Here is a 12,392-nt window from a genome sequence, read left to right on the forward strand (position 1 = left end):
TGTCTCATTTTGAGATCTGTTGCTGAGACAGTTTCTCATTAAATATGTAAAGCAGTCCCTGTAAATGATACTGTTTGCAAAATAAAAATGGGTGCTGTGTCCATTGCTTTGGAGATGCCCAGATGTGCCCTGCCAGCACAGCTGCTGTGCTCTCCTCGGGAAGGTGATGGGTTTGACCTTAGCTGGCAATTGTTACACTCACAGCTCCTCACTTCTTCTTAACAAAGGCTTTGCCTAGCCATCCACTTGTGCTGATGCCTTGACAGGCTGCCTAGAACAGAGACTAGACAGTGTTAAAGGAATAAAGCAGGCATTTATTAAAAAGGCTTTCAAAGGATGCACCTTGGGCAGAACAAGAGCCCGGCCAAGGCTACAACCAAGATGGACAAGAAGTCACGAGTTTTTACATTTTCATAAGCTTTCATCCATTTACATATTTGGGTTAATTGTCCAATTACAGCTTCAGGTTATGAAGTCACATCCTCCCAGTTTGCTCTCCTCAATTTGCCCTTGTTTATGCTTTTTGGGCCTGAAGCTGCAATGGTGTCCTTGGTTCTTGGGCTGGAAAAGGATTGTTTTGTCCAACTAAACTGTGAGGAGAACTTGCTAACACTTTATATGAAGTTCAGAGTTATGTACTAATGCAGCACAGAATCTGGATAATATGAAAACTAAAACTTAAGGCATCAGTGGCCTTATGGAAGGTGGCCAGGAAAAGTCACTGGAAACTCTGTATCGTTACAGAAGAAAATTCCTGAAGAGTTGCAAAGTTAGTGCACAAATTACTTGGGCTTAGAGGGACTAAGAGTTAGTATGGGGGGTTCAGAGAGCTTCATGGCTGATTCCCTTGGCCTCCTGAGCAGGAGTTGTCCAAGGTCATCTTACTGTGAAGGCGCCTGGGGAGAGAAAATGAGGCGTGATGGGGCTCTGCAGGGACCAGCTCAGCTCGTCCCTGCCTGCTCTTGCGCCTCACAGACAGGGCCAGGGTGAACACAAGTCTCCTGCACCATCCAGAGCTCCCTGCAGCTTCCAGGAAGCCTGAAAGGCAGCACAGACAATGAATGCCAGGTGGGAGCACAGAGCATTGCTGCCTGAGATTCACGTTTGTGGCTACTGGTGCTGTGTGCCCTGCCTCCCCACTGAGTGTGACTGTGGCTCTCCAGGACCTTGCCACAGGTCCATTCCTACTTCTGCACGTGGACAGGCCAGATCCTGGGGGCAGAGCCTGCCCTCCTGGGTTTGCTGTGTGTCAGCATCAGGAGCCCAGGGGCCATCAGGCTTAGCATCTGACTTCATTTTCCTCAGAGCATCTCAGCAAACCCCCAGCTCTAACCTGCAGGATAACACAGAAACCAGGGGAAAATGAACACAGACTGATGCATGGAACATTTCCACACCACCCCCCACCCCCCCCCCCCAAAAAAAAAAAAAAAAAAAAAGAAGAAAAGGAAAAAAAAAAGGAAAAGAAAAGAAAAAAAAAGAGAGAAAACAAGGCAGAAGCAATCTGTTTCTTTTCCTGGAAGGAGTTATTGGCATATGCCTGAGTTGGGACCACAAAGACACTCTGCTGGTTGTGTACCTTTGCACCAGGGAAAGTCCTCTCTCACTGTGATGCCAGGATGGGGGAAAGTGGATGCATTAACACATGGAGCAATCAGGCAGAATTTAATCTGAGAGCTTTGAATTGTGGCTGCTGAAAACAGGCTCTGGTCAACATATGGGCTCATGAATCTTTCCTGACAGCCCTGCAGTTATGGAAGCAAGAAGTGGAGCCTCCTGGTTATAAATTGGTCATGAATAAATTTAGGTTGACAATTAGAAGGTTTCTAATAATCAGAGGATTAGGTTCTGGGGACATTCAGACAGGAGTGGGCTGTGAACCTTTGTCATTCCCTGTAGAGCAGCATAGGAGAAGAGAGGAGAGAACTAAATGGCATGGAGGATTCATCCTGTCCATGCCCCCAGGGATGGCTTTGTATCACCTGCTAATGGTACAAAGCAATAGCCCTGGAGCCAAATTTTGAATTTCTTGAAAGTTTTGAGTAGAGTGGCCAGAAAGAAAGGTCAGATTGTCAGGGTCTATCTTGTTGGGCATGTTCTCCTTCCAATGACCATGAAGACACCGAATTTCCTGTCTGAGCAGTGACCAGCCAGGATTGTTGGCAGCGCCTGTGACCCTGAGCCCTCTCATCCTGTGGCATGGCACTGGGACTTTCTTCTGCACACAATCCCAAATTTTCTATAGGATGCTGGAGATTATTTTGCACCATGGATTGTGTGGATGCTTTTAAGTCTCCTGGTGGAATAACTGTCCTGTGGCACAATTGCCTGCGCTGACATTTAAGCGCAACTCTCCCTCCCACTCTAGACCTGCTGTACTGCCAGCGGAGACCTGGCATATCCAGTATGAGCATCCTTCCTTCCAAGGTCACAATCAGGTGTCTAGGAGTTGAGGAAGCCTGCTCACATCTGGGATGAGGATCTGCATGCATCATCAACAGCAGCAGCTTGTCAGCCTCTCCCTGGACCTTGAAAAATGCTTCAAGCAAGCGGAGCAAAAATGATGCCACTTTCAGCTAGTCAGACTTCATTTATTTCATTATGCCGTGAACTCTGACTTTTTTTGCATTATCCACAGAGACTTCTAGGATGAGCTAAGACTCACATGTGCAATGTGAATGAGACAAGCAGTAGAAATAAAGGATAAACATGGAAAAAACCCCTCCCTGTAAAGTTATTCAGGGATTCCAGGGAGGGAGAGAAGGAAGAAGGAAAAAACCCTCAATCCTCTTTTCCATCTCTTCTTTAGAACATTTTTACATAGCACCTGACTGTGACAATAACACAGCTAGCAGTGGCCCCTTCCTTTGTAAACAGAAGGCTCAAACAACGGCAATGAGAAGTCTTGGCTGGTGGGTTATTGTGAAAAATATTCAGATGTTGTGCTCTCCCGCTATGTGTCCTCAGGTAAAGCTCCAGCAGATCTCAAAGCTAATATTCTTTCATGCTATTTAAATATGCACACCACTACTTTTCTGAAGTATCTCTCATTTTCATCAGGGCAGAGCTTCCTGATAAGATCCTGCCACATGAACCTTTACCAGGGCTCTGAAACACCACTTGCACCCCACCAGCAGCCCAAAGTGGATGCAAGGGAAGAGCTCAGCTCTGCTGAGGGCCATGATGAGCAGGTCAGGGCCTCTCCTCACTATGTGTGAGGAACAATTATAGAATTAATAACCCTAAAAAATATCCTCGAACCAGGGATCACCAGGGAAATGTTATGAAGTACTTCTCCTATAACCAGAACTGGGTCAATGCACTTTAGGAAGGAGGAAGTGGCTCTGTGCTGGTGGCAATGACATAATTTTTATGTTGGTGACCAGCACAAATAGCTGACTGCAGGTGGAAGGCTTCCCTAATTTGGATGCATATAGTAGTCTGAAAGCTTATGGGAGAGGTAAAGAGTTTGTCAGAAAGACTTTCCTGGACCCCCCTCAGTTTTACCATCTCTGAAAGGGAGATGAAGAAAAGATGAGCAACTCTTTGTTTATCTAAACCAAGAATATAATACAGGGAACAGTTGCACAAAGTGAAGGTTGGGCCACATTCCCACTTAAGGGCACCATGAACTGAAAGTTGCACAGGCCCCTGGAATGAAGTTTGTGCAGGGAAAAGGGAGTGGGCACACCACCAGTACCCACAGGGCCTGTGTCAAGGCAGGGAAAAGGAGTGCAGGACAACCAGGGATGTCGTGTTTAAACTGGTAAAAGCCGATCTTGCTGCTTCAGTGGAGGAAATCCCAGTACAAAATCAAACTGGTAAAAGCTGATCTTGCTGCTTCAGTGGAGGAAATCCCAGTACAAAATCAAAAGTACCTGAGTGTGACAATAGTACATGCAACTTCAAACTCAAAACAACATTAAAAATTCCCAAATTAAACCCCCAAACAAACCAACCTAGCCCCCCTCCATCCCCCCAGAATTATAGAATGAAATAACAAAAAGCTGAAGACCTTAAATGAGTAGACCACACAGTCATCCCTGTAATTTGCTCCACTTACCACTTCCTTGCAAGCTGTATTTACTCATATACCAATAATGCTGTGAATAGAAATTAGCACCCCTTCATGTTGATAAAAGACAGGCACGTGGAGCTTTCAGAGACACTTTAGCAGTGTGCACAGGAGAAAAGCAAAGAATCCTTATGGGGCTGGAAACATTTAAGAGGCACTATAATTGAAGCAAGACAAAATAAATAGGGCTATAAATTAGACCAGATTTGTCACAAGTCAATCAGTAAATGCAGAGATTTCTCTTTCAGGTCTATTACATCTCAATGAAAAAAAATTGAAACACATTCAGATGCCAAACACAGTAACAGACATGCTAGTCAAGAAACAAAAGAGTGCAAATACAGCATTTTTCAAGAAGAATATTCATCACCAGCAAATCAGTTGGCACAGAACTGTGGCTGGTTCATGGTAATAACAGATTTTACACCTTTTAACTACAGATCATGCCAAGGGGTCCAATCCTACTCCAGGAATTGTTCACGTCTCCCAGACTTTGCAGCACAGAGATTAGAACTGGGTTTGCCAAGTACTGGTAGTGGTTTAGGAGTAACAATTACCTGCTGATCGCAGGGATGGGGTAAATGCCCCGCTCTGCCCCCAGCAAGCCCACTACACATTCTGCATGAAGTGATACCAGAAAACAAGCACAGGGACTTCACTTCAAGCTCTTTCTAAACAGCAGATCCCATTTATCTATGCTCAGCTCCACAAAGCAAAATAAGTAGCATATCCATAGTCCAGCAAAGTACACTATAAAGGCAAAGTGAAGAACTGGCTAAACACATCCAGTGCTCTCAAGTGTTTGTGCCATCCTTTTTGTTTGGCACCATTCCTTGCAAGGGAAGGCAGCACAATTGCCTGGCCTCAGAACAACTTTATGAAGAGCTAACGTTGCCATCGTGTGGTGACCTTCAGAAATAAACTGCACTCCTGCAGTTCTTCGTCTCCCCAGTAGCATTACAAAAAGGAAGAACCAGCCCCGAGGGCTGGACAATGCCCATGGACTGAAAGGAAGGCGGTTCGCCCACAATACAGATTTCAGAAAGGTTCATGAGTTGCTGAAAGGAGCACCAGATGCTGCTCACAGGGAACACCCAGTCAGAAATGCACAGTGCAGGTACCGAAACCTGATCTATTCTGTTATTGCTCTCTCCCCCTTTTGGCCAAATTGTAAAAAAACAGTTAACAGAAATACTGCTTGTTAGGTGTGGTGTTACAGAGCCCAGCTTTAAGGCACAGAACACTCTCTCCCCCCAGCAGTGCCTAAATCTTTAATGCTCCACTCTTGTGGCAGTGCTAGGACAGACACCACCCTCTACATGTGTTTTATACCTCTACCAGGTTGCTCTCCAGCACAATCACAGCTCCCAGGGATTACTGTACACCTTGTATCCTAGAAACATTTCAGCTGCCTCAACAGCTGCAGAGTAGTAGGAATGAAAACACTGGATAAACTGCAGTCATAGGCAAAGATGTTCTGGGGAAGACAGTACCTTTAAAAACTAGTAAATGCTGTAGAAGCAGCATTTCTGAGCTCCTTATGATTGAAGGCACATCTATTTTCTGTACAGGCACTTTTACAATTTTTTCCCCTCAGTCTTATATAACCAAGCTTAACAGTAGTACATAAAAAAATCAAGAACCCTAAGGGACAAATCTTTCACCTTAAAGGACCTCCAGGTTGATAAAACTCTGAAGTTACTGTCAAGTTAAGAGTTTCAGAGTAGGTGGATTTAATCACTTCAAAATCCAATTTAAAATCAAGGTCTCCAGACACTTGAACATGGCTTTTAGTCCCAATTTGCATAATTTCTTTTTTTTTTCTTAGCAGCTCTATCCCTTCCTATCAACCATGTGCTTGAACTCTGTATTTCCAAGGGTATGTAAATAGCTCAAGACAACACTGTATTCTTCTAAGTGTTTGGGTATGCCTAATGCTGGCTGAAATAATGCAGCACTAACCATATAGTTAAAGCACACATTTCTAGCAATATATCCTAATCAGTGTATTTGACAACATATATTTGGGTATGTATATGACAATATAAAGGTGTCACAACCTTAGTTGTTTAAAATAGATACTTCCTCCTTCAATTTATATTTGACCGAGAAAGTAATTTGCTTTTAAATTACCAGATACCTCAGACTTCACAAGATTTCTCCAATCAATGTGAAAAAAATGTATCTCCTGCCAAGAAACTACAGGAGGAAACACAGGAAATTACATGGATGCCGACGCTGAAATTTGTAAACATTATTCTCCAATGCAAAGGCTAAACTGCGCAGTTCAGTGTTTCAGATGAGCTAATTTTTAGGTCATGGTCCCTTTTACTTGATGGTTTTGATTAAATAGTGGAAATTAGTTCTTACCAGAGTACATCCTTTCAGCATATGCCTGAATTTATACAGAACCATTAGTGTGGTTATTTTCATGTATTCTGCACTCAAGATTTTGCAAGTAACACTGTACATTCCCAACCAATTCCAATAGCAGACTGCTTTTAAATGTCAGGATCTGACCTACTTCAAATAACTGGAAATGCAATTATTTCAACTGGCATTGTGTACCAAGTACTGGGCACAGCATGGCAAAAGCATTTCTGCATGTTCCTGGGGAATACTAGAATCCAACACTTGGACATTAAAAAATGAGACAGACAACCACTCTTGGTTAGAAATAAAAACAAACGTATGATTTAAATTTAAATCAAATGTTTGTAATTTCAAAATTAGAACAAGGACACAGAGTTACACATAATGAGAAGTTCATTTTATTTCTGTGCCTTCTGTGCCTTCGGTGCTGGTGCCTTCTCTGGCTTCTTAGCCTTGGGTGCCTTCTCTGGCTTTTTGCCCTTTGGTGCCTTCTCTGCCTTCCCTGGCTTCCCAGGCTTCTTGGCTTTTTTAGCAGCGATCCTCTGGAGCTTCTTCATTTCATGCTTGATGATTCTGTTCCTCTGTTAAAAAAAAAGAAAATGTTTACAGTTCATCAGCATGAGAAGAGCAAGAGTTCAAATACTGTGCCTTAATACAAATTCTAAGCTTTCAGATTCTGCCTCTTTTCATTATCACCCTTTAACCATGCACTGTATCTGAAATGTCAAATTCCACCTAAAACTGTTCTAATCTACCAAGTGGACATTATCATTCTGGCTGGTAGCTCAGGCATCTCAGTATTTCATGTGTAATGATTTTCATTAGAAGATGAAATACTAACAGCTACCTATCCAGAATATTTGATTTTATCAGCTGGCAATTCCATCCTCAGCTGTAACTTGGGAGGACTGACACATGGATTATACAAGTTCAAGCCTGACCAACTACAGAAGACAAAGTGGTGAAATACTAAAAACCATGGAAAATTCAAGGCATTCACACCCACAGTATCATCCCATAACCCAAGCCAGCTGAAAGTAAGCTACTAATACTGGATGTGACTCTGAAGTGAAAGCTACAAGCATTAACCCCATGAAGAAGCAGCACTCAAACACTTACCATTTTCTTTGCTTTCATCACCTTGTAGCGATCAAAGTCAGTCATTTTGGCTTTCTGTGTGAAAACAATCAGTCATGAAACTGATAATATGCAAGTAGTACAACTCAGCATTCCAAAGCATTCCCAAAGTAACTGATCATCTCCAAACGATGTTTAGCTGCACTTCTGGAACTAGCTCACAATTTAAGGCCTTTGCACCATCGCAGGATGCAGGAAAAAGAGGCTGTTACAGAAACAACTGAACAAAACCCCATGAACTGTTAAAATAGAAGATGTTTAAGCTGGTAAATTAAAACTCTATGCCTTGTCTACCTTTAATCCTAGCTAGCTACTGAAAACGTGCAGCCTTTAGACGGCACCTAATTTTACAAAGCAGAAGCAGTATATGTACTGCTTGTTCAGTGAAACACTGTTACCTTTTCTCGGGCCTCAATCTTCTTTGCCCATCTTGTTGCCGACCACTTCTCATTTATATTTTCCTTCTCCCAGGCAAGTCGCACACACTTCTGACGAGCGCTGTGTGGGAACAGTCACAAAATCATATTCACAGTCTTTATTAAAAAAAAGTTCTCCCTGATGCTGGCCTCCCAAATTTCATTCAAGGGAAGATGACTCCACTATGTTACTTCAGACTCCTTATTTCAAGTCAATGTCACATGCATCTCTGTGGCCTAATTAACATTCTGTTGAATAAGTGCTGTGCTAGAACTGACAGAATCACAGAATGGGTCAGGTTGGAAGGAACCACAGCAGGGTCACCAACTCCAACCTCCCCGCTCAAGCAGGGCCATCCCAGAGCACACAGCACAGGACTGTGTCCAGAGGATTCCTGAGTATCTCCAGTGAGGGAGACTCCACCACCTCTCTGGGCTACCTGCTCAGTGCTCAGTCACCTGAGCTCCAGGAGATCCACACCTCTCTTGTCCTGAGGAGCCCAGAACTGGACACAGCACTCCAGGTGTGGCCTCACCAGAGTAGGATCACCTCCCTCACCCTGCTGGCTTCACTCCTCCTAATGGCCCCAGGACACTGCTGGCTCAGGGACAGCTTGTTGCCACCAGGACCCTCAGGTCCTTGTCTGCAGAGCTCTTTCCAGCAAGCTGGCCTCAAGCCTGTACAGGTGTTCGGGATTCTTGTTCCACAGGTGCAGGACCCTGCACTTGTCCTTGTAGAACTTCCAAAGCTTCCTCTCTGCCCGTCTCTTCAACCTGTTGAGATCCTTTTGAATGGCAGCACAGTGCTCTGGGATACAGCCACTCCTCCCAGCTTTGTGTCATCAATGAAACCTGCTGAGGAGGCATCTGCCCCTTCATCCAAGTCCCTGATGAGTAAGTTAAACAATACTGGGCCCAGTATTGAACCTTGGGCGACACCACAGGTGACAGGCCACCAACCAGACCCTGTGCCACTGACCATGGACCTCTGGGATCTGCTCCCAAGCCACCTCACTGTTCTAATGAGCAGCTGCTCCTAGCACTGCTTGAGGATCAGAAGCACGGCCCTTTTCTGATTCGAAATTACAGAAATGCACACATTAACTGAGCTAAAAGAACAGAATGAGTTCAGCCTCCTACAATCCTAGTGTAGTTCTGCAAGCAGGGAGCCTATTTAATGTCTGAAGGTGACTGAAGCAGTAGCAAAAGCAAAGCTGCAGCAGCATTTACACTGCTTTTCCCCACACCATCCACCACAGAACTACCTGTGAGATGCCTTGACTGCCGTGAGACTTCCTCTGCTCCTGAACAGCAGCTATCAGCCAACACTGGCAATGAAAACCTCAGTACATCCAACTATGATATCACAGCACGCCAAATTTTTACTGTTTATCCACTAGAGTTTGAACCTTCTAGACGTAGCAAGGATCAGCCATCAAGTGACAACATGGGTTTTCTTACACAAGTCAAGAAAGATGACAGCTCACCTGTGTGGGAACTTCAGGACAAAGTCAGTCAGCTGCATGCACTTGAAGGGCATGGCCTGCCTCCTGACACCACTGCAGGGGCCATCCACCAGTGCCTGAAAAAGGGAAACAAATGTGGGGGGTTTGCAGCAGATTTCTCACTGCATGTGATTCACACAGCTGCTTCCTAATAATGTATGAACAGTATCTTGACAACACTCATCCCAAACTGAAATACATATTATGCAGACAGAAGTGGAGATTGTTAAATCTTGCCTGTACAACCCTAGCTTTACAGCAAGAATTTTAAAGGCCTGCCTTTGATCAAAGAAGAAAAAAAAAACCAAAACACCTGAATTAAAAAAAATAAAAGGCAGACAAAACTAAGATGTGAACAGGAAGAGTCCCCTAGCCCAAATAGTCACTTTACACATACATTAATGCCATTTAATTAATAAGTTTAGATTCCAACAGACATCGCTTGTCCACTTCTACACCATGGAAACACAGCAGAGATGGGGATGTATCACTTGCTGGCAGGCAAAAGCATGCTCCTAAAGGTATCAAACACAACAGCTGCTAAATCCTATCCTTCTGTCAATTGCTTATTTGAAAACAGAATTTCTATTGAAGTCAATACACACAGCCTTAGCATACAAGCCTCTGTTAGGGCAGAAAGGAGGAAATCCAGGGGCAGCACTCACAACTTACCCTATTTTGGTCAATAACATCCACGATGGCCACCAGCTTGCCAGCGTGTGGCCCGAAGGAGATGAAGGCAACTCTGCCGATCTCCACGAAGCGCTTGAACACCTGGGAGGGTAGGAATGCACAGAGTTAGGCGAGAACACACCCAAGGCCATCTTCAGATTCAAGGCTCTGAGAGCCTTTAAAGAGCTCCCAAAAAAATCACAGAGTGGTTTGGGTTGGACAGAGACCTCAAAGATCACCTAGTCCCAACCCCCTGCCGTGGGCAGGGACATCTTCCACTTCACCAGGTTCCTCAGAGCTCCATCCAGGTTTTCAAAAATTCTAGGGATGGGGAATCCACAATTTCTCTGCACAACCTGTTCCAGTGCTTCAACAACCCCACAGTAAAGAATTATTTCCTACCATCTAATCTAAACCTACTCTCTTTCGGTTTGAAGCCATCCCCGCTGCCCCATCACCACATGCTCCTGCATACAGTCCTACCCCATCCTTCCTCTAAGTTCCCTTCAGCTCCTGGAAAGCTTTCGGACCGCACGAAACCCCCACGCTTGAGCACAGCGGCCGCGCTCCCGCCGCGCTCCGAGCCCGGCCCTGCCCGAGCCCGCACAACACGCGGAGCGCGGCCCCGGCCCAGCGCGGCTGAGGCGGGCGCGGGATCCCCGCCGCCGCCGCCGCGAGTGCCGGCGCAGGGAGGCGCGGGCGAGAGCGCTGGGGCGGCAGGGGACGCGGCGGGAAGCGGCGGGAAGCGGCGGGGCCGGCGGAGCGGGGCATGGCCGCACGTACCATGATGGCGGCGGCAGCAGAGAGGGCGGGGCGGCCCCAACGCGCCCGGAAGCCGCCGAGGCGCCGCCGCTGCGCCTGCGCGGGGCGGGACGGGGCGGCCGCGGGGACGCGCGCTCCGCGTGGCCGTGGCTCCGCCGCGCGCATGCGCTGTGGCGTCAGGGCGCCCGTCCCTTCCCATTCCTGTCACAGGTGTCCTGACCGTGTGTCCGTCTGTCGGACTGTACGGTGGCAGGCGGTCTTTTCCAGGAGAATCAGTTCTTCTCTCACCGCCTGCAGGTCCTGCCCTCCTCCATAGGCACTGCATTAAGCTGTGCCTCTCTGGGGTGCTCCGCCGCCCAGCCTGCGCTGCGCAGTGTGGGACACGCCGAGACTGACAGAAGTCAGAACGCTCTTGGTGTGAGGGCTTGTACACTTCGTGCTGCTTTCGGCTGCTAGAGTTGGCTTTCTTCACAGTGACCTGTGTGGAGCTGTGTTTTGGATTTGTGCTGTACAGAGGGTTGATATGTTTGTTGTTGCTGAGCAGGGCTTGCACAGAACCAAGGCCTTTTCTGCTTTCCATACTGCCACACTGGCTGGGAATTTGGGGGGCAGTTTGGGAGGTTGAGAGGAGGCACAACTGGGACAGGTGACCCAGAGTGACCAAAGGGATATTCTGGGCTTTACGACATCATGCTCAGTTTATAACGTAGGGGGAAGAAGGAGGAAGTGGGAGACATTTGGAGTGATGGCGTTTGTGTCCCGAAGTCACCACCATGTATGATGGAGCCCTGCTCTCCTGGAGGTGGCTGAGCAGCAGCTGCCCATGAGGAACAATGAATTAATTATTTGGTTTTATTTATTTGTGTGTGTGGTTTTTGCTTTCCCTATTAAACTGTCTTTATCTCAACTCATGAGTTTTCCAGCTCTTACCCTTCCATTCTCACCCTGATCCTGCTTTTGGGGGAGTGAGCGAGCGGCCGCCTGGGGCTTGGTTGCTGGCTGGGGGGAAAAACCCACAAATTTCAAACCTAATCAGCAGGAAAGGAGACTTTATCAGTGAAACAGGCAGCTTTTATATATGCATGTGTATATATATATATATATATAAAAAATAAAAAGAAGAGTGTCTTAACCATCAGGATTTTCTTGCTGAGAATACGGCATTCAGGAGATAATAAGTCCTGTCCACTTCAGAACCTGGATCAGTTTTGCAGCTTGCAAATTTCCACCCCCTAGAACAACATTTCTTCCCTCTCTATTAACAATAGCTTTTCTACCAGCATGAAAATACTGGGGGGGGGGGAAACACACTAAAAATAAAAAGTCTGCTTGGCTTAATTTTTCACAATTTTATTGATCTTCATAAGCAGGCACTGAAGAGGGTAAAAAGATAAATAATCTCTGGTTTGTACACATTCCCAAGTATTGTCAACTTCCCTGTCTCTCCCAGAG

General features: G+C 45.9%; 1 protein-coding gene across 1 annotated transcript; it reads right to left on the reverse strand.

The window, feature by feature from the left end:
• Positions 1-6,770: 6,770 nt before the first annotated feature.
• RPL14 (ribosomal protein L14) lies at positions 6,771-11,040 on the reverse strand. Its single transcript, XM_030943925.1, has 6 exons — positions 10,962-11,040; positions 10,179-10,280; positions 9,489-9,583; positions 7,984-8,083; positions 7,568-7,621; positions 6,771-7,029 (listed from the first exon to the last, which is right to left on the reverse strand). The coding sequence occupies exons 1-6, from the start codon at positions 10,962-10,964 to the stop codon at positions 6,847-6,849; spliced, it is 537 nt and encodes a 178-aa protein (XP_030799785.1). The 5' UTR covers positions 10,965-11,040; the 3' UTR covers positions 6,771-6,846.
• Between the last annotated feature and the right edge of the window lie 1,352 nt (positions 11,041-12,392).

This window comes from Camarhynchus parvulus, chromosome 2 (genome assembly GCF_901933205.1).
Source record: "Camarhynchus parvulus chromosome 2, STF_HiC, whole genome shotgun sequence".
In the NCBI taxonomy this organism is placed as follows: Eukaryota; Metazoa; Chordata; class Aves; order Passeriformes; family Thraupidae; genus Camarhynchus; species Camarhynchus parvulus.